The following is a 22,721-nucleotide window of genomic DNA, read 5'->3' on the forward strand; positions in this document are numbered from 1 at the left end:
GGGTAAAAATATAAGCTGGGGATCAATCAGGACCCCTAGTGTTCCACCAATCAGATTTCAGGACAGGAGTCCTCTGTCTGAGTTCAGCTGCTATTCTGGCAGTTGTTAGCAGGTCACTGGGTGGCAAGATAGGGCTGCCTAGTATTTCTACACAGCAAAGAAAAACCCATGGTTGAAATGAATGAAACAGCCCCACAAACCCAAATTGGCTGGCACAGATCAGTTACAGGTTTTTCTTTGCTGTATAGACATATTCTAAAAGTCCTGTAGACCAGGGTTCAAGATCTCTGGTTCCTGATGCTACCTGAAGTCAGTTTTTATCTCTGACAGCATAATTGCTAGCTACTATGGAAATGACTGAGATGTCACAAATAAAGCATTATGTTTTAAAGTGGGAAACAAGCAGCAGGAAGGAGAAGCAAAAGTTTTAGTTTTCATGCAAAATGCAATTGTAGTTTATAATATGCCAACATTGCATTATGCCCAAGTCATGCCCATGTGTTGTAACATCACTTTCAATTTAACATTATATGTATAATGAAAGGAATCAAAAAGTACTCCTCCTGCTATACATTTATCACAGGATTATAAAATCATTCATTCCCCAACACAGTGTACTCTGCTGTCTATGGTAACACTACTATTGGAAGGTTACACTTTTTAGTGGCCTCCACTGTAAATATACTGAAAATTGTTCTTAGTAATAAAAATGAAGAAATAAAGCAAAGTATGATATAGTAACGAAATTGTTTATAAACAGAATGATCCAAAGCTTTCCACTATTAGCAGTTCTTTAATAACTAGTATGCAAGTCATTTCCACCCTCAGTGTGTTTACCAAGTTCACTTCTAAGATGAATTAGTTCAATTACTTAGCATTTCCATGCCAAAAAATAAGTGCTTTGAACATATCAAAACTGCCTTTTATCAGTCTTTTATATAACATTCCTAGGAAAACTAGATAAAGGAGATTTACTTTAAGAACAAATAAAACTTGTACTTCTTTATTGAAAATGAAAATAATATAGAATTTTATTTGAAAAAATATGTGAATTATACAGATGAAAAATTCCTTAAATGTAACAACTTGCTAAAATTCTATTATATTTGTATAAACTTGCTATTTCTCTGTCTCTGAATAAGGTGGACTTGTTTCATTTCCTTCTTCTAGGCATCTACATTTTCTTCTCAGGGTAAAAAAAATTCTTTGCAAGGCAGTTCTTACTTATTTGCAATGTAGATAATTTTGTGCTTCTCAATTATATTTATGTCATGCTCCAGTTGTTTCATCTGTGCTTCCAGCCTTTCTTTATGGATCTTCTTTGGTAAGGTGTCTATTTCTACAGAAAGGCCCTGGAACTCATGATGTACCTCTTCCCAATTCTTTTTCAGACCCTAAATCCATTATATGAAAAGAAAACTTATGAGAATAATTTATTTTGTTTAAATGCTATATTTATACAAAGTATTTAGCAATATTAACAAACATTTTGCCCTGTGATATGTGCTCACCTCCCTTAACAATGAACAGATGTTAAAATAATTGATTAACATCTGGATAACATTTAATGGGGTCAAATAAGTGGGCACAATTAATTAATCTCTTAAAAGTCAATGTAGTAACAGCAAGGATGAATTTGGCCTGGTGTCCTAAAATAGGTAGGGTGATCCAAGCAATGCTTACATTTTAATGGAAAGTTAATATATTACAGATTTAAAATGGCATTCTAAAGTGACTACATTTGGCATTACAAGACTTGCTTTATCTGTGTACTTGTAGCATGTATCTGTGCATGGTTGTGTTTTATTTGTAATGGCTATTTTCGAAATCTTTAATGATAATCAGGTAATGTAATCTGTAAATGAGTTAAAAAAAAAGACTATGGCAGCATGTGCATCTAAAGGCTGAATTTGGGCCTGTTTACTTGCTGGTTTATAATGTTATTTTTCTTTACAATCAAAGGCAGTAAAATATATGTATGAAGCTAGTAGCAATTCAGCAGACATGAGGCATTCTTTACTGTTTTGTATTTAATCATGAAAATTAATATAAGATTTCTGAAACCTTCCTAGAAGAGTCATTACTTTTTGTCATTTAGTGGTACCTTTTAATGTGTGCAATTCAGATCTGATCCTGCACCACTGAAGACAATGGGAGTTTTCACACGGATTCCAGTGTATAGACCTATCGGAGTTTACTTCCTTCCGGGAGAAGTGGGGAGTCCAAAACATTTGACATAAGAGTCAAAATTTCCCTCCACGGCTGCTCCAGGGGCAGCATAACAATGTGTTGATCCTTCTTATAGGTTAGATTGTAAATTGACAATCTAGTCCTATATAAAAAATTATGAATTCTGAATCTGTGAGAAATGTATACTGAATCTATTCTCAAAGCTCTTTTTTTCTCATAAAAAGTATACCCAAAGAAAGTGAAATTGAGAGAAATTTCAGATTTTTGTCCCTAATTGTTTCCATTTATTTATTGTGACATCATAAAGAATTTAAAAGAAAATATTGGGTTATCCAAATAAAGTAAGTATCTGAAAATTTCCTAACTAGCAAAAAGTACTTCTTTCATCACACTCTGATATCTGAAAAATGTCAGAACAGAATGTTATCAAACAAAAAGAATAAGCATGAGAAATTCCAGCCCAGATGGTAGGGTTCCCCACCCCAATAAATGTTGCAAAGGGCCAATAAATAGGCAGTTACAATGAACATGCTTCCTCTATAATAACTATTATTGTGAGGTTATAAATAAAAGACTCACCACTTTCACAATCCATGGTGCAAACTGAGAAATAGTAGTGGCCTTCTCTCTTTTGCTTTACACAATTTTGCCATTATTGGTGCGAGAGCCTTCTTGTTGACAGCTCCTGACATCTCTGACAGTCTTCCTGTCTGTATCTCTCCACCTCATACCTTGTTTCAAGTCTCAGCTGAAAATATCTCTTTTTCCCCTTGCCTATACCTCTTTATTTCTCTCTCCCTCTGATATTATTTGTTATCTAATCCTTTTCACTGTATTAGCTAACGCTGGAAAACATTTTGGAATATATGTTGTATGAAATACACTATACATTAAACATGGCATGTCATGAATTTGGAAAAAAAGAGGAAGTTGTATTTATCGAAGACTCAAAAGGCCCTAATCCTGCAGCTGAATCCCTGTAGCTGCCTGGAGCTTCACTGACTTCACTGAAGCTATGGGGGAAGGGATCCAGAACTGAAGCCCCAGATGGGAGATACCTGTAAAATTGAACTTTAGAGCATCCTAAACCTGTGAAATTAGAGTCAGATCAGATTGTTTGCCCAGCCCTACTTATAATTATTCTAGAGCTCCATCTAGTGAAAAGCTAGCCAACCCAAACACATTGTGTCTTGTACACCATAGTACCTGGATACACTGTATATTTTCCTGTTACTTATATGGAAATACAAATCTAATTTGTCTTTTGTACTTACCACTAAGAAACCTAAATCAAAATGAATACCTGTAGGAGACTTTCCCTTTCTTCATCAGAGAGACGTTTCATGGCTTTTTGCCTCAGAGTCTCCTTGACATAGGCATCATACTCTTCTTGGGCTCTCTTTACTTCCTCATTTCGTTTAATTACGTATTTGGGAGTAAGACCATAATCCTGAAAGGTCAAGGAAAAGTTACCTATAGAAACTTATAAGAAGAAATCAATGAACAATACGATATAAATATTATCAGTAATGGTATTTTAAATTTACGAAGGTAGCTTTGAATATTGTTTATTACTATTGAACAATAAAATTCATGTCAGGGCCATCTTCTGAAAAGCATCAAGCCTGATTCTTCTGTAGTCCGTCCAAAGTCTGTGAAAATGACTCTCATCAATTTTATGCATAAGGCCTCAGAACCAGATGGAAGTAAAAACTGAAACCTCCATATCTAAAGATTGATAGACTCGCCTATTGAACAGTTTTAGACCAGTTAACCAGTGTGCAACTAATTTTATATCAATACTTTCATTACATCAAATGCCATACTTTGAAATGTACATTCCTTTGCTTTTCATGTGTACAGATTTTTGTTATAACATTATATACCATACAAAAAAGTCTAAATGATTAATATAATGTGTTGCAGAATGTCTCAGTTATGTCTGAGAGACATAGTTTTGCATTAGGAGTGATATAGCAGTTTCTCTGGGCAGGATTGTGTTTCAAGGAGGTACACTTCCTTCAGAAGGTCCCAGATATACATGGGGAACACACCCACTACATCATCCTTTAGAGCACTGTACTCTTCTCATTGCACTCAGCTAAATCTGCTCGAGGAGGCAGTCAAGGGCTCACCTCCTCTCTACCATCTTTGGGGTGGCTTGTGACCCAATGGGTGCTGGGTGGGACTGTGACCGTGCTTGGCCATTGCATAGGTGGTGCAAGGGATGGGAACATTTTTTGCTCCTTCCTCGGTATTTGCTCACTTGCTCAGCTATTGGGCATGAGGTTCCTATGAATTCCAGAGGTAATGTACAAAACAGACAAAAATCCCCTTGACTGGAATGTGGCTTTACATACTAAAATTTACTTTCTAATGGATCTTTCAAAAGTGTTATAAGTATTAGTGTAGTTTCAAATGTAAAATTCTGCATAAATTGGTGGGTAAGCAAACATAATGAACACAATTTTCTTTGTGATATTTTGTATGGTTTTTCAAATCAATATCTTGTTCTGTACAGGAATTCTGCATTTATTGCAAGTTTTATGATCTGAAGATGGATTGCTGCTCCTCTTTTGGACATAAAACAGGTGCTCATTTGTATGGAAAAGTGTGTGATTAGGTAAAACAGACAGCGTATAGTAGTTTTACTCTTACCCAACTTTTGCAGATGAGAGTATAAGGATATTATTAATCCTAATCAGCGTTCACATTACCTTTCATAAAGATCCAATGATTTATATGTGAGCTGATATGTATGGATACTAAGCAAATGTATCAGGAGGAGACATATACTAGTACCATTCTGGAATGTAAACTGCAGTTTGTAGAGATTTTGCAATTAGTGAACCAATGACTATTTCAATTTTAGCTGTTTTTGTTACACTGGAGGCTCAGGGTCCTCTGAAGGCTGAGAATCCCAGACATTTTTCTGCTTTATTTCCTCCTCCCCACCGCCTTTGGCCCAAAGCTGCATATCACAACGACCATCCAGTGCATGGAAAGTTTGGGCTCTATTAGAAGCCTACCAACACCACTCCTGAAATGGCATAGGGTCACTGCAGAGCAACATGAAGCACTGTTTCCCCAGTGACTGAGCATACTGCCTTTGCAATACTCCCTGGCTGGCCTAGGAGAGATGTGAGAGTGAGTCAACTCTGAGGCTTGGTCTACACTACAGAGTTAGGTTGATGTAAGGCAGCTTACGTTGATCTAATCTGGTCAGTGAACACACTACAGCTTTGCTCCTGCTGATGTAACTGCCCTACTACACCAACATAATAACTCCACCTCCATGAAGGTGTAGGGCCTATGTCAGTGTACTTAGGGTGCGCAGTGTCCATGTGGATACCGTGTTACTTACATTGGCTGTTGGCTGTTATTCTTGTGAATTTCACAGCTCCATGCTGAAGCTGTGAAATTGACAAGAAAGTCAGGCTGTCATTGGAGGCAAGTGAGGGGCTCTAGCTAGAGCCTGGCTTCCGCCCAGGCTTCCTGCTGGGCTGTGCCCACCCAACTCCCTGCTGGCAACTGGACTGCTGCCCAGAGGCTCCCTGCTCCCCACAGGGAGCCCTGGTGTTGCCTGGAGGCTCCCGGCTCCTCTCCGCTGGGAGCTCAGCTGTCCCCTCAGGCTCTCAGCTCCTCAGTGCAGCTGGGCTCCTGGAGGGGAGCTCTGGGCCTGGAGTCTGAGCAGCTCCTGTTGGGGAGCGAGGAGCCTCAGTGCAGCCATCGGGCTCCCCGTGGGGATCAGGAGTCTCGGGGCAGCTGCCACGTTCCCCACGGGGAGACTCCAGGCAGCAACTGGGCTCCCCATTACTGTTGTGGTTGTAAGTTGACCTAACATAGGTCAACTTACCTTTTTAGGGTAGACATGCCCTGATACTCCACAGGATAGCATGTTGTGCAAATTTCAAGCTTGTTTTTGGTGAAAATGTAATGAAAATTAATTTACACAGAAAACTGTAAAGAACCAAACCCTGGGAAATGGAGCAAAGCTGAGTAAAAGGTCTTTGCTACACCCTAAAATGTTACACAGCTGAAAAACGGACTTGTAAGCATGTCCGAGTGGCTAAGACATGGATGTTACTACAGGATATGGGGAAGTAGCAGGCCACTCTTCTCCCACCATGATTGGGGTTTGATGCAGTGATATACCGCAAAGATCTCTATGACAGTGGTTCTCAACCAGGAGTACACGTACTCCCAGGGAGTACACAGAAGTCTTCCAGGGGGTACATCAGCTCATCTATATATTTGCCTAGTTTTACAACAGGCTACATAAAAAGCACTAGCAAAGTCAGTACATACTAAAATTCCATACAATGACTTGTTCATACTGCTCTACATACTATACACTGAAATGTAAGTACAATATTTATATTCCAATTGATTTATTTTATAATTAGATGGTAAAGGTGAGAAAGTAAGCAATTTTTCAGTAATAGTGTGCTGCTTCTTGTATTTTTATGTCTGATTTTGTAAGCAAGTAGTTTTTAAGTGATATGAAACTTGGGATACGCAAGACAAATCAGACTCTTGAAAGGGGTACAGTAGTCTGGAAAGGTTGAGAGCCAATGCTCTATGCCATTGTGCAGAGTCCTTGTAAAAAGTATCTCTTTGGGGAACCTCGCTAGCAAGGCTAGGGCCGCTCAACATGTCCAGTTACCACCACGGGATTGGCCCAGTACATGCCACAGACTCTTAGTCCCTTGCAGTGGGCCCCACCCTTGTGGACTTGCTTACTTTGTTTACAGGTGGGGGAAAAGCAAAAGTTCAGATTCAACACAAAACAAGCTCCTCCTGGCGTCAATAAAAAGCAAAAATGTCTGTGGCACCACCTCACTTCAGGGGTGCCTGGGCAGCAGCTTTGTCGGAGTCCTTATGGCTGAGTAGCCAAGTCAGTTTCTCTCTACTGGGCTTGCCCCTGGGGTTCACTGGGAGTGTTTCTGCATGAGGGTTCCCCCTGCTATTTCAGGAACCACTCGTCACTCCCTTCTCAGGGCTTCCCCCCCCTTGCATACTGCAGCTTCCTCATTTTACAGCCTTCCTCCCTAACATGCATGACTGGCAGGGCCAGAGGGGCAGGGCTACCTTAGCACACAGAGCAGGCCAAACCCCTTTCCTGTTAGTGTAGGGTTTATACATGCCTTCACATACCCTCCCACTCAAAAATGACACCAGGGATTCATGTTGTGCAGTGAATGTGCTGTCCTTGTCAGTTGGAATGTCTGTGCCTTGAGAAAAGAAATTAGTGTTTGTATGAGCCTTTCCTGCTCTGTGGGACATCTGGAATCTGTACAGTTGTAGAACTAGGTACCAATGCATGATCCTCGTGTTTGTGTCTTTTCTTATGAGCAGCCATCAGAGGGTACATGGTCCATAATCAGTGAAAAGGAGGTCCCTAATAAGTAATAATGTAAAGTATCCAAGGCCCCCTTGATACCCAAGGTTTCCTTTTCGATTTCTGAGTATGTCTTTTCACATAGAAATAATTTTTGACTCAGGTACAGTATGAGGTGTTCCTCTTCATCGATGACCTGTGAATACTGCCCCAAGCCCCACATTTGATGTGTCCATCTAAGTCCTTCGAAAAGTCTGGGTTGAAGAGCATCTGTTTGCATCATAAGCTCTCTTGTAAGGCCTTACTGCAAGCATCAAACCACTGCATCTTCTGTGGTTTCGCATCCCTCATCAGGTCTGTGAGGGGGGCCGGATGGTTGCAAAGTTTGGCATGAAGTGCCTGTAATATTCAGCCAAACCCAGAAACTGTCTAACTTGCTTCTTGGTCATGGGTCTCAGATAGCTGGCTAAAGCCTGTACCTTGTCCACAAGTGAGTCCACCATATTCCCAAGTAGGGGGCATCAGAGTTCCCAATCTTGCACTTAGCCAGGTTGGCAGTTAGGCTGTTGCTGGCGATTGACTGCAATATTTTGGTAACATGGCCAAGATGGCTGTCCCAATCTTGGCTATATATAGTTATTTCATCAGCATAAGCAGTGGCTTATCACCCACATAGGAGGAGGACCTGGCCCACTAGTCTTTGAAAGGTTGCCACAGCTCCACATAGTCCATATGGCATTGTTCAAGAGTGGTACAGCCTGAATGGTGGGCAAATGCAGTTTTCTCTCTGGACTCTAGAGTCCATGGAATCTACCCCACACCCTTTTGTAAGATTAAGTGTATATATGTACCTTGCTGCCCCAAGAGGTTCCAGTAGCTTATCTAGCCTAGGGATGGGACCATAGGCGCCAATTCCGTGGGTGCTCCAAAAAATAGCAGGTACTCAGCATCCACCAGCAGCCCTGCAGATCAGCTCCTCCCCCTCCCTCCCAGCGCCTCCTGAGTGCCACGATCAGCTGTCCAGTGGAATGCAAGAGGCACTGGGGGGAGGGGAGGAGCAGGGGCAGGGCATGCTCAGGAGAGGGGGTGGAACGGGGTAGGAAGAAGTGGAGCAGGGGCGGGAAGAGGCAGGGTGGGGTGGGGGTTTGGAAGATGGGGCAAAGAGGGGTTGGGGCTGGGGTCTAGCACCCCCCGGCATATCATAAAATTGGTGCCTCTGCCTGGGGCATGCATCAAACTTGAAAACTGCACTGACTTTATGGAAATCAATGCAAAATCTCATCATACCATTGGGTTTTGGGATGAGAACTAAGGGGCTTCGCTACTCACTGTGTGACTCCTCCACCGTGCCCAAGTCGAACATAGTTTGGAGTTCAGTCTTGATGGTGTCCCACATCCTCCTGGGTAACGGTCAAACAGTCTCTCTTACCATCCATTCAAGTTCCATCTGAATGTGATGGTATGTCCTGGTAGGACTGAAAATGCCTGGGGGAATGCTTGTATCAGCAGGTCCAGATGAGTCTTTTGATATGCCCTGAGGGTCTCCCCCTTCTCAACAGAACTGGTCCTTCCCATTGTTGGGATCTTGGCACCCAGCTCAGGGTCTGTGGTAAGAGGAGTGATTAAAAGGGCCTCCCTATCATGCCAGGCCTTCAGTAAACTGACATGATAGACTGAGTTTCTATCCTTTTCCTGGGGTGCCATATCTCATAATCTAGGGATCTACCTGATGCAGTACCTTGAAAGGCCCCTGCCATTGGCCTAATAACTTGGATTCAAATTGGACAACAGTAGGACTACTCAGTTGCCTGGCTAGAACATGTGTAGCCCCACTCCTTGGTTGTAGGCGGCCTCCTCACATCATTGGGCTTTCTGTAAGTTTTCACAAGGGAAGGTCTCCAACCTTTTAAGCAGCTCACACAGCTGGAGGACATATTGCACCAAATTTTCTGCCTGCGGTTCTTGGCTTTCCCATGACTCCTATAAGAAATTGAGGATGCTTCTGGATTGCTGAGCATACAGGGTCTGTGGTAAGGGGAGTCTGGCCACACCTTGAATCTACTAGTCCTATCACTTCATTTCCCTCTACCCACAGTAGGACCACTTCTTCAGTGGGGCTTTTTCTTGTGTGCCTTAGTGTCTGCAGTCCATACTTGCCCATAGTCACACTCTATGTAAGAGTAATCTTTGCAGAAATGACCCACCTGTCCATAGGAGAAACACTTCCCAACTGATGGTGTGGACACTGGAGGGCGGCACTGTGGGAGGCTCTCCTGTTGGTCTGAATTCTCTTGGGTCTTGATATGATCCTTACTGTGTAGTGATGATAGGGCTGATGAAGAGGTGTTCCCTCTCAGGCTGTTGCCCTTGCTTGTCATCTTGACATGGAGTCCCAGCCTTCTTTCTGGAAACCAGGGTCCTTGTGAAGGTGAAACAGGCCTTTCGCCGCGTGTTGCTGTCTTCTGTCGCCCAATGACCAGCCCTCATGCGTCTCAGTAGGATTATCAACAGTTAGATTGTTCTCCATAAAGCCCACTGTCTCAAGGTCTCATGCCTATGCCTGAACACCCAGGCCATTTTTCCTGGAGAGTGAGCTCCAGCACCTGTTCCCCTGTCTGGGACTCTGGCCTCAGCCACCACCAGCAGTGGTCTTTTTAACTTCTGAACTATTACCCGAGGGCATGCATCTGGCAGGTACCTCTCTCTACCAGAAACACTGCCAGGTGGGTCTCCTCTGAGATATCTAAATGACCCTTGTATAGTCCCGGGTTGCTCCCAAATCAAGTTTGCAGTATGTGGCTTGAGCAGGTCCCCACAGCTGGGGCACCAATAGTATGACCCAGTGCTCTGGGGGCCACCTCACAGCAGATGTCACCCACTCAAAAGTAGCGATAAACACCTTGGGGTCATTGGCAGGGCCCATCTTAGCCAGCTTCACTGGGCATCTGATGGGGGGACATTTGGTGGGGGGGCCTCCGAAGCCCCAGTTGTTCCTTGGGACTAAAGTACTGACAGCATCTGTTGCACCAAGTTCTGTTGTTCCTGTTGGCACATGGCTAATTCCCTTATCATCTGTTGCTGCTGTTGCACAAGCTGTTGTTATTGCTGGGCTCCAACCTGCAGCAGCTGCTGCTGCTGCTGTAGGGTGGCCTGCTGCTGCTGAATCTGTGACCCATTTTAATAGCCATTCCAGATCCATTACAAGGTTGTATTGGCCAGGTACATCTCAACCTTAAACACCGCTAGGGTTACCATACGTCCGGATTTTCCCGGACATGTCCAGCTTTTTGGGCTCCAAATCCCCGTCCGGGGGGAAATCCCAAAAAGCCGGACATGTCCGGGAAAATCGGACATGCGGTGCCGGGCCAGCGGCTCGGGTGCCGGGTGCCGGGCCGGGGGCTCGGCCAGCGGTGCTCGGGGGGCCCGGTGCCGGGCCGGGCCGGGAGCTCGGGGGGCCCGGCCGGCGGTGCCGGGCCGGGCCGGGGGCTCGGGTGCCGGGCCGGGGGCTCGGGGGCTCGGCCGGCGGTGCTCGGGGGGCCCGGTGCCGGGCCGGGGGCTCGGGGGGCCTGGCCAGCGGTGCCGGGCCGGGCCGGGCCAGGGACTCGGCCGGCGGTGCTTGGGGGGACCCGGTGCTGGGCCGGGCCGGGGGCTTGGGGGGCCCGGCGGCTCGGCCGGCGGCTCAGGTGCCGGGCCGGCGGCTTGGGTGCTGGGTGCCGGGCCGGGGGCTCGGCCGGCGGTGCTCGGGGGGGCCCGGTGCTGGGCCGGGCCGGGAGCTCGGGGGGCCCGGCGGCTCGGCCGGCGGCTCAGGTGCCGGGCCGGCGGCTTGGGTGCTGGGTGCCGGGCCGGGGGCTCGGCCGGCGGTGCTCGGGGGGGCCCGGTGACGGGCCGGGCCGGGCCGGGGGCTCGGGGGGCTCGGCCGGCGGTGCCGGGCCGGGGGCTCAGGGGCCGGGCTGAGGACCTGCGGTGCCGGGGGCCGGGGGTGGGCCGCGCCTCCTCCCCCCACACCCTCCCTTACCTGCTTCAGGCTTCCCGCGACTCAAATGTTCGCGGGTAGCAGGGGAGGGGGCGGAGACTTTGGGGAGGGGGAGGGGTTGGGGCGGGGCTGGGGGCGGGGCTGGAGCCTCTTTAAAGTGTCCTCCTTTCGGAGGCACTAAATATGGTAACCCTAAACACCGCCCCTGCCCCACTTTGTTTTTTTGGTCAGCCTGCCTGCATTCTTCACCACTTGTAAAAAGTCTCTCCGGGGTGCTTCCCTAGCCAGGCTGGGGACCTCATCATACCTAGTTACCACCACGGGGTTGGTCCAGTACAGGCCATAGTCTGTTGGGCATTGCAGTGGGCCCTGGCATTGTGGGCCTGCTTACTTTGACAAAATAAGCCCCTACTGGGATCAATAAAAAGCAAAAATGTCCATGGCAGTAGCCAAGGCAGTCTCTCCCTATCAGGCTTACCCCTGGGTTTGCTGCACTCCTCATAGAGCCAGGAACCACCCCCTCAAAATAAGCAGAGCCCTGCAAATCCGTGGATATCCGCTTCATATCTGCATCCGTGGATGCGGACCATTTTTTGTGGATAGTGGATTGGATGCAGATACAACTGTGTGGGGTTCTACTCACGGGCGGTGCCTGGCCAGTGGCGTCTGGCTCAGGCAGGCTGGGGGGCGCAGCACGCTCGGGGCTGGCAGCCACCAGCCAGTTGCTGGGGCTTGGCGGCAGGCCGGAGTTGGGGCTCTCCATCAGCTGCTCGCCATGCTGCTTCCTGTCCAGCAGCTCAGGCCCCTGGGGCAGCACCAACATCCCCACCATGGCCTGGCCTGCCTCAGAAGCACTGGCCGTGCTCCCAACCTGCCAGCTCCTGGGCAGTGGGGCCTGCCCACAGCTGCAGGGATTGGAGCAGGCGGGGCCCTGGCGCCCCACCCCTCTGCCCTGCTGTGATGCAACACGTACTGCTGCTGCCATGGCGTGTGCAGTTACTTGCGAGCCCCCAGGAGCAACATGCAGTGTGACGCTTCTTCCCCCCAACCTCTGCTCCCACACCGCCCCTTCTCGTTGAGACCCCACCCTTGCGCTGCACCTTACCCCTAATCCTGCCCTTGCACCCCCTCTTTCCTGCAAGACCCCGTCCCCCCCACTCACTCATCTCTGCACCCTCCCCCCACCCTACTACCCTTGTGACACGGCTTGCTGTTGCAGGTGCGGATACACATAAAAGACAGCTAGTGGATCGCGGGTTGATTCTGGCGGATGTGGATCCACATTTTTGTATCCATGCAGGGCTCTAAGCATAAGGGCTCCTCTTCCTGTTTCAGGAGATATTCTACTTATTCCCTTCTTTCTCCCTTGCAGACTGCAGCGTCCTCCTTTTAAAGCCCTTCTCCCTACCATTCATGATTGGCAGGGCTGGAGGGTCAGAGCTACCTTAGTACATAGACTCTCCCAGACCCCTTTCCTGTCAGTGAGGGGTTTATACACCCCATCACAATCCCTCTGTGTAGTGTCTGATGCTTGTCTTTTCCTCCTGCACAGTCATCATGTAGGGCCTGATTTTTCACTGACTTGCACTTTGAGTAGCCAGCCATTTACTCCTCTGCAGTCTTGGCTTTCTGTTTTGATAGCACTTTATACCCTCACTACACAGTTGTAAATGACTAGTCAAGGTGCAAAATTCTGGAGAAACAGGACTAATATTTTTTTAGCTGCTTTGGAGCCCAATGGAGGCTGCACAAGGATGTGGCCTTGCAAATGGAGTTTCACAATAAAGGAGTTTCAATGTGCACTGCAATACACTGAAAAAGTTTAGGATTTTCATTTCTCCTTCACTAGAAATGGAATTTTCATTGTATTATTTTTGAATTTGGACCATATTGGAAGATATGTTGTCAGCTATTAGGTGATAGTCCTTGTAAAAATATGGCTCTTGGTAGTATGTACAGCAATGTCCATTTTACTGTAAATAATTTAAAATCTCAACCCTGTCATTAATAATATTACATACAACCCCCTCCAAAAGAAAACTATGTTAAAAGAGTGTTATGCACTTTTCAGGGTCATGCATTCAACGGTTAGAAAATGCCAGATTTGATGTATCACAGTTACAGAACTAACTGAAACTCTGTGCCCTCTTTTTGTCCTGGGGTGGAGCCCCACGATTCTCCCACTTTTAGACCAGGATCCTGGAGTTACAGCCCGTTGTGTATCTCCCACAATTACTCAGCAGGCCCGACTGAGTTCAGCCTCTGCAATTCTTCCCTTAGGGAGCTTGTGACTAGAATTTGTTGGAAATTTCCTAACAAAACAGTTTACTTGGAAAATGCCAATCTATGGATCCCAAAATGTTTCACAAAAACACATGGAAACCTGCTTGTTTCCCTGCCAGCTTGCCAAGTGGGCTCCTGGGGAGTCTGGGCTTCAAGGGTTTGTAGCTCTGGGGCAGCACCACCATGAGGTCTGCCCCAGGGCTGGGGGATCTCAGGGATTCCAGGCTTTCTGCAATTGAATGGAGAGATTAAGGATACGTCTACACAGCAATTAAACACCCACAGCTGGGCTGGGTCAGCTGACTCGGGCTGCAGGGCTGTAAAATTGCTGTGCAGACTTTTGGGCTCAGGACAAGCCAGAAGCCCGAACGTCTACACAGCAATTTTTAGTTCTACTGCCCAAGCCTCATGAGCCCAAGTCAGCGTCATGTCTTTTATTCCAGTGGTGCCAAAAGTTTGTTGACAATACAAGAGAAGGGGAATGAGAATATTCAAATATCTGATCCAAACCTGAACAAAATTTCATGGTGAAAAGAAAAGGCACTTCTCTGGGCGTAGGGCTTTCTCCCTGATGAATTTCAAATGTCTGCTGCAAACAATGGAGTATTAGAAATTCTCAGAAAAAGTCAGATGCATCTTTTAAAATGAAAAGTGTTAGGCAACCCAAATATAACTCACCCTATAATTTAACGAAACATACCTTTTTATTAATGTATTTTGGGACAAGTCCTGAAGTTTCAAGGAGATATTTGTTTCCTTGTCTTGTGTCAACACAAATAGGTTGAGGCTTCTTAGCCACTCCCATGATAACATCTGCTGCATTTGTATTTATGAAATTCTTTTTACTTTGAATTCCCATAAGTGGGTGATCTGTCACGTGTGGCACTGATGGTATTGTTAGTAACCTCTTTCTTCCTTCATCTCTTTTTCCTGTGGAATTAAGCATATGAACATCCTTGTAGCTAGTATAAAGTAGTAAGTAATTTTTTAATGTTAGCATTCTCAGGCATCTCAAGTGGGAGAAACAACTAAAACTGAAAGAAAAAAATGTACAGAATTATTCTGAAATGAAAATCAACTAGGTTAACAACATAAGAATGGCTTGGGGAACTACTGTAATGAAAAACTACTTAAAGTTCGTTGGACCAAAAACCTACAGAAAATCTACATGGCTTCTGAGTAGGTTTTACACTGTAAAATCCATTTAAAAGTACTATCGTATAAGACTTGATCCATATGTTTTCTGCTAGCTGTAGGAGAATTATACTACTTAACTTATGTTTTACCATCATCAAAGAAATATTTTTAAATTGTGTATAATATTTTATAAAATTAAACATGTGCATTACTTTATTACTTTACATGGAAGAGAAAAATAAAATGTTTATACTTACGTATTTTAGCTCTCTTTAATACATTTTGTCTTTTTTTAAATAAGTTACTCAAATGGTCTCATTTTGCTCTTCATTTCATCTGCCTTCCTATCTGCTCTGTTCCTCTATCTGCTCCTAAACCCAAGCAAATGCTTGCCTGATCCTCCTCTCTCCCTATGCATTCTGCTCACGCTTTTGGCTTCCTTCTCCCCTGAACACACTGTCAAGTTGTCTCAATCCCTCTCTCACGGAAAGACCGCTGGCAGTTCTAGTCCTACTGGGAGCTTCACTCACTGAAGGTAGCTTCTGTTTCCTTTCCTCCTCTTGTGTGACAGCAGCCCACTAGTGAAAGCTGTAGCGATGGCTCATCCTCTTTGTTTTCAGCTGCTTTTACAACTACAGAGGCAGCTGGAAGCAAGGAGAAGATGCAGTACCAAATAATCAACCAACTCTCTGTGAGCCACCAGTAAGTGTTCAGTGGGCCATTAGTGGGCCACAGACCAGAGTTTGAGAATGAATAAAAGTATGTTTCTGTACAATGGATTATGTGGTAAAAGGCTAACAGTAAAAGCAGCTTTTGTAAAACTGTTGGGAGGTACTGTTATTCAAGAGAGCAGCTGTTTTATTTGTAATACTGTACCTTCAATTCTTGACATATTACGTTTAGGCACTACAGCACATATGGTACATACTTTCTTTGTAATTCTGTTTCTTTGAATTGATCATTACACAGGATTCTCACTCTTGGGACTCAAACATTTAGATGGAGACTGACTGGGAACTCTCAAAACTAAGGAGTTTTTGAGGGTTGCACCCTTATCACACCCATCCACCAACGCCAAGGGGTGGAACACTCTTCTCCAGCAGCACGAGTGGTGCAACAGAGTGAAGCACTCAACTGTCATTCCTTTTTTGAGCAAAAAGATGAAACATTCAAGTACATCCATACAGGTAAAAATCCTGGGAGATTATATCAGTAAAGAAGCAGAATTACAATGTAAGTGATTTCTCCTTCTTTAAAGACACCATCATCTAGGATTCTCACTTTCACAGTGTACATAGCTTGAGGGATGTTCTTTCTACTAAAAAATTCAGTAATACACACTGCATCCGACAATGATGAAAATATCAATCCATATTAAATAAACAACTACACCTCTACCTCGATATAACGCTGTCCTCGGGAGCCAAAAAATCTTACCCCGTTATAGGTGAAACCGCGTTATATCGAACTTGCTTTGATTCACCAGAGTGCGCAGCCCCGCCCCCCCCCAGAGCACTGTTTTACCACGTTATATCCGAATTCGTGTTATATCGGGTCGCGTTATATCGGGGTAGAGGTGTAGTAAGGTTTCTTTCCTTTTTTAAATAAGGGAAAGGAAGGATCTGGGACCTCCAAAGAACATCAGCCAAAAAAACAAAGAACTTCCAGACTGAATCCAATAAAATGAAAATTTGCCAACCTAAACAAGGGGTAGCACAAAAGAAACAAAAAATCTAAACGGTGGGAGAGTTCACACCCCTTTACTTCAGAGGTATAGGCCTGGGAACCAATGAAGGATTTACTGGGAGCGGAAGGTTACAAGAAACGTAAATTACATAAACGTAAGCCAGGAGGGTCATGTAGCTACCTGCATTTGTCTACGTTTAAAACATCCCTGAGGTTCATAGCGAAAGCTACTTGCTCTACTTCTGATAGTGTAAGAGAGGATGTGACCTTCTAAGTATCAGCTATTCAGGCCATACTAATAAGAGATGGTAATAATTGGGGCCCTACCAAATTCACGGTTCATTTTGGTCAATTTCGTGGTCATAGGATTAAAAAAATTATAAATTCCATAATTTCCCATATTTAAATCTGAAAGTTCACGGTGTTGTAACTATAGGGGTTTTGACCAACAAGGGTGTTGGGCAGGGGGTTACAAGGTTAGGTTTTGGTATTGCCACCCTTACTCCTGCTCTGCTGCTGCTGGAGGCACTGCCTTCAGAGCTGGGCAGCCGGAAAGCAGCAGCTGCTGGCAGGAGCCCAGCTCTGAACACTACTGCCAAGAGCAGTGCAGAAGTCAGGATGGCATGGTATGGTATTGCAATCCTGACTTCTGTGCTGCTGCCTTCAGGGCTGGGCCCTCGGCCAGCAGCCGCCACTCCTCAGCTGCCCAGCTCTGAAGGCAGCAGTGCAGAAGTAAGGATAGCAAGGCCTGGTATTGCCACCTTTACGTCTGTGCTGCTGCTAGCGCCGTGCTGCCTTCAGAGCTGGGTGCCTGGCCAGCAGCTGCCACTCTCCAGCCACCTAGCTCTGAAGGCATTGCAGAAGTAAAGGTGGAAGTACCAGGACCCCCCTACAATAACCTTGCAAACCCCCATAACTCCCTTTTGGATCAGGACCTCCTGTTTGAGAAATGCTGTTTTCACCCGTGAAACCTGTATAGCAGTGGTTCTCAAACTTTTTTTTCCGCGGACCAGTTGAAAATTGCTGAGGGTCTCGGCGGACCACTTAATGATCTTTCCAAATGTTGTTTGTACTGTTAGCTAACTATTGTAAAGCACGTTGGATAAAAGCGTTATATAAAAAAAACCTTAGTAATAATTAATGTTTGTTTGTTCTACAAATAAAAGCACACAACTCATATTTTAATATCAGTAGTCTAACCTTTCTAATGTGTTGGATGTGCCCTCTCTCCCACACCACAGCAGCCCCCGAGCTGGGGCTGGGAAGGAGGGAGGTCTCTCCCTCTCTCCCCCGCCCTTCATTCTCCTGTGTGCAGCCACCCAGGCATGCACCTTAGAGGTAACTATCCGCAGACCACCTGAATGGAGCTCTTGGACCACAGTTTGAGAACCTCTACTTTATAGCATAAAGGTAAAAGTACACGAAAGACCAGATTTCATTGCCCCCGAAGCCGCGGGACCGGCGGACCTCCCGCAGGCATGCCGCCAAAGGCTGCCTGACTGCCGCCCTCATGGTGACTGGCATGCCGCCCCCTGCGGCTTGCCGCCCCAGGCACGCACTTGCTGCGCTGGTGCCTGGAGCCGCCCCTACTTTTACATAGCAAAAGAAGGGAGAAAAAGCATTAAAAAAAAACCCCAGAACAATGATTATTAAACCACAAATACTGGCGAGAACACAAAGGCAGTCATAGCATATAGAACTAGTTTAAACTTTAAAAATATGACTAGATTTTAGGTTAATGGGTTCATTTTCAATACTGATACAAATCCTAAAAATACAAGAAACATATGTTACTTTTCACATATTTATGCCAAAAACATACTGTCTGGTAGCTTTGGTTCCTTTGAATGTTTCTGAAGAAAGTTTTTTGGAGATGGTACTTCAATTTTTGCTGGTCCCATAGTTTTCCATGGAGCTCTATTTTCTTCTATTTCATGTTTCACAGATGGTCTAAATGTTGATATATATCTTTAATGTTGAAAAAATAACCAGAAAGTAGTTAAAAGTCAGAAAGTATTTTTTATATATTATATATATATATATACACACACCTCTACCCCGATATAACGCTGTCCTCAGGAGCCAAAAAATCTTACCGCGTTATAGATGAAACTGCGTTATATCGAACTTGCTTTGATACGCTGGAGTGCGCAGCCCCCCCGCCCCCAGAGCACTGCTTTACCGCGTTATATCCGAATTTGTGTTATATCGGGTCGCGTTATATCGGGGTATAAATATATGTATTGCAGTCTTTGTCTATAGCTAATATTCAAATAAATGTCAAGTATCAGAGGGGTAGCCGTGTTAGTCTGCTGCTTTATTCAAATAAATGTCGTGGCTCCACAAAAAATGCTTTGGGTACTGCATACAAAAAGTAAGACATTATAGCAAAATTTTTATGAGATTAAAGCATACTTTTGCATTACACACATTGCTTGGTCTTCTTTTTAAATCATCTGCATCTTAAAATGACATTTTCTTGTGGGTCTTCAATCCAGCAGGATTAGCACATCAACTTCATTATACTTTGTTCAAAGATCATTCAAAATATGCATACAGGGTTTCTGAATGAAGACTTCAACTACATTCATGGGACTTTCCAGAGTTGAGCATATACAGTATAAGGAGAGAGCAAGCCACAATATACAATACATACTTTATGTAGCATTCCTCCAAAAGAGGCAGCTTCTGCCAATGGACAGAGCAAAGAACCACATTATTAGTTGTTATTATTATTAATAATTATTATTATTGGTACTGCTGTAGCACCTAGGGGCAATAGTCATAGACCAGAACCCCACTGTGCTAGGCACTGTACAAATGTTTTTAGATTATATTGCAATCACTTATATTGAGGCCAAAAACTTACTATTTTTCAAAAATGGATTCGAAATTTATATTGACTATGACAGCATCTATAGTTACATTAGATAAGATAGAATTATATTATAAAGGTATACACAGCCTCATGCTTCAGAACATATGTTAACCACTTATTGATGGGGGTTGTATAAAAACTTCTCCTATGGGTGTGTTATTTCATAATTGTCCCCTGGCTGCAGGGTTTCTTTCACCTTCATTTGAAGCATCTGGCACTGGCTAATGTCAGAGTCTAGACTTAGGGTTCGTCTACACTACCCGCTGGATCAGCGGGTAGTGATCGATCTATCAGGAATCGATTTATCACATCTAGTGTAGACACGATAAATCGATCCCTGATTGCTCTGCTGTTGACTCCTGTACTCCACCGCGGCGAGAGGCGGAGTCGACGGGGGAGCAGTGGCAGTCGACCCTGCGCCGTGAGGATGCGAGGTAAGTCGACCTAAGATACGTCGACTTCAGCTACACTATTCTCGTAGCTGAAGTTGCGTATCTTAGGTCGATTCCCCGCCTGCCCCCGTTCCCCCCAGGGTAGACCAGGCCTAAAAGGACCATTGGTTGGAGCCAGTACAGCAAGTTCTATGTTGCAATATCATATACTTCTTATAAGGCATAGGGCTGATCCTGAATGACTGAAATCAATGGCAATTTTGTCACTGGCATCAGTGAGTGCAGATTTAGGTCTAAGAGCCCAGGCATGGAAGCATTTATACACTATATGTCCATAATTCTGGACATGATATCTGTAATGCAATAAGGTTGTTCTCCTTGAGAATGGCACCCTAACTTACTTTGTTCAAAGGGGTGATTACTTGTGTGACAAAAACCTGAAAGGAACAATAATAACAACAAAAGACACGTGGATTTATGGGCACATCTATCTGTTGTCAAGATATGGATCCCTTGTGGTATCAAATTGTAGTACCCAAAAATTGTTTTTTGTTAATAATAATACATAATAATAACATTGAGATTAAAACTGGAATGTATCAAAGTCATAGAACAAACTGTGCAGTCCTCTCAAATGGCTAAACCCTAAGCTGTTACCCAACAATATGTGACGCATTTTCAAGTATGGTAAAGGCAAAAAAAGACAATATGTATAGTACAACCTAGTTAATCAAAAAAAGAACAGAAGGAATTACTTTGGTTAAACAGGTTCAGCTGAATGAGAGTCATGGTAGCAGCATTAACGAAAATGTGCACAGAAGTAAAGGTGTTGCAAGTGCCAGACAGATCATTTCTTTTTATTACAGTCTTTAGATGCGGGTGATCTAAAAGACAGGGAATCACCTTCAAGTTAACAGGGAGATTGGGATTCAAGAGATTTCACATAAATAGTACTGTATTGTACTATTTTGTTTTGTCTGAAAAATACTTTGTGTGACTTATTGTGGAATACTGTACAGCTGTTTTCTAGGTACAACCAGATCATGAATAAAAGTGAATGGACAGAACAGGTTGCAACTACCATGGCTCAGAGCTTGTAAAACCAGAGAGAGAGAGAGAGAGAGAGAGAGAGAGAATGCTATTAGCATTAAGGTGAATTTCCATTTCCTTCCTGTAGTGGTTCCCTATGGTTCTGATCACATAAATAAGAAATGCCTAGCATTTCCCTAAGTTGATTAAAGGATTTTTCAGAATCGTTGGGTTTTTCATTTAAGAATCTGCTTTCCTTCTTCAATCATGCAAGCTAAGCTACTGAGGTCCAGAAATTGAGGTTATTGTCTCTGACCTCTGGGTAGGAGATAGAGCTTCCTTCTCATACAATTTAAAAACTGGAGAACAAAAAAAAAATATAGAGCTTTTGACATGTATGAGGACAAGGGTCTTAGGATAGCTTCTCTCCTTGACTATTCTTATATCATGTCACTGGATTTCCCCCTCTTCCTTCCCAAATGTGAATCAGACAAGTCCCTTTTAATGTGCTAAATATTTTGTGTAATTTACAAGACAAAGTGAAGGAAATAATTTTTCAGTTATGGAGGACTCAGACAATGGGCTATTGAGGGTAGCAATGCAACAGAATTTAAATTAAAAGCTCCTCAGGGCAGGAAACACCTTCCTCTCTATTTTGTATAATGCCAAGAGCATTGCTGGTGTACATTAAATAATGAAAAGATGAACAGGCCTGCAACATGCTCCATTTTTCATATATAAATGGCGCAGAACCCAGGAATGTGACAAATTAGCAATGTGGACCCCTTAGTTGGGTAAAGTCTGGACATCTTTGTCCTGTTAACTCATTAACATTTCAATTTATTTTATAAAAGGAGTGCGCAAAAGGTTGTATTAAATTTGGTTTGTTTTTATATAATAATATAATGGTTAGTAACAAGCCATAGCAAGTGTGTTGTTTGGGTATATATTTACAGCTTCGCCATATCAATTCCCCATGTGAAACAATAAAAACTGGAGTGTATTAGACAAAGTCACAGAACAAACTGATTCTTTCTTACCCTCGTACCTTGGTAGTTTGATAGGCTTCTCCTCCACCCGCGGTAGGAGATTATATATGCTCTCTTGGGCGCACAGCGCTGTCATCCTTGGCCTGATGGGGCCCTAGGGATAATGCATTTATATTGTATGCACTGTTGAGGAATCTCCCATGTTTGTTCCCTCTCTTTTTTCTTTGTCATTTTCTCAATCCCTCTTTATCTGCCTCCCTTTCTCCATCTTGTTTTTCCATCCCCCCCCCGGTACTCCCCCCCTTTTCTCTTCCACCACTCATTCTTTTCAGCCCTTCTCTTCCCCTGCCCCCTCCTTTCTCTCCTACGACCCTCTCCCACACCATCTCCCTCTCTTCATTCCTCCTCCTCTCCAGCACGCTATTCCCCCTCATTCCCCTCCTATCCCCATCACCCCTCGCTCCCCCCCACCTAGGGTGACCAGACAGCAAGTATGAAAAATAGGGACTGGGGGTAGGGAGTAATAGGAGCCTATATAAGAAAAAGACCCCAAAATCGGGACTGTCCCTATAAAATCGGGACATCTGGTCACCCTACCCCCACCCGTCCCCTTGGCTCCCTCCTTCCCTCACCTTGCTCCGCTTGGTCCCGGTTCAGAGAAGATGATGCTACTAGGGATTTGCCCACTGTTGTCTCTTCAGTTGCTATGGGAAACTATTGCTTAGTAACGCCTGTGTGGAGGGGAGGGGCTATTTGTGACCTCATTTCCTTCTCTCTGAGCCCGCTAGCAACTTAGGGGGCGGTACACAACACCAAGAATGGG

The 22,721-nt window shown here is 44.5% G+C and overlaps 1 protein-coding gene across 3 annotated transcripts; it reads right to left on the reverse strand.

Annotated features, from left to right (window-relative positions):
- Positions 1-715: 715 nt before the first annotated feature.
- ENKUR (enkurin, TRPC channel interacting protein) lies at positions 716-22,649 on the reverse strand. 3 transcript variants are annotated; one of them, XM_054016721.1, is made up of 6 exons: positions 22,531-22,649; positions 21,958-22,052; positions 18,433-18,578; positions 14,488-14,717; positions 3,494-3,640; positions 736-1,394 (listed from the first exon to the last, which is right to left on the reverse strand). In XM_054016721.1, the coding sequence occupies exons 2-6, from the start codon at positions 22,032-22,034 to the stop codon at positions 1,221-1,223; spliced, it is 774 nt and encodes a 257-aa protein (XP_053872696.1). In that variant the 5' UTR covers positions 22,035-22,052; positions 22,531-22,649; the 3' UTR covers positions 736-1,220. The 3 variants fall into 3 exon arrangements, with proteins under 3 accessions (XP_053872695.1, XP_053872696.1, XP_053872697.1); XM_054016720.1 differs by lacking the exon at positions 22,531-22,649 and having other exon boundaries at positions 716-1,394; positions 21,958-22,067; XM_054016722.1 differs by lacking the exon at positions 22,531-22,649 and having other exon boundaries at positions 737-1,394; positions 21,950-22,039.
- Between the last annotated feature and the right edge of the window lie 72 nt (positions 22,650-22,721).

This window comes from Malaclemys terrapin, chromosome 2 (assembly GCF_027887155.1).
Source record: "Malaclemys terrapin pileata isolate rMalTer1 chromosome 2, rMalTer1.hap1, whole genome shotgun sequence".
Classification (NCBI taxonomy): Eukaryota; Metazoa; Chordata; order Testudines; family Emydidae; genus Malaclemys; species Malaclemys terrapin.

Coding starts and splice junctions, on each gene's coding strand:
- ENKUR (XM_054016720.1), bottom strand. CDS start 22,034: ATGACAGCGCTGTGCGCCCAAGAGAGCATATATAATCTCCTACCGCGG. Junction 18,579..21,957: donor AAGCCTATCAAACTACCAAG/GTACGAGGGTAA, acceptor TCAACATTAAAG/ATATATATCAACATTTAGAC. Junction 1,395..3,493: donor AAAGGGAAAGTCTCCTACAG/GTATTCATTTTG, acceptor TAATGGATTTAG/GGTCTGAAAAAGAATTGGGA.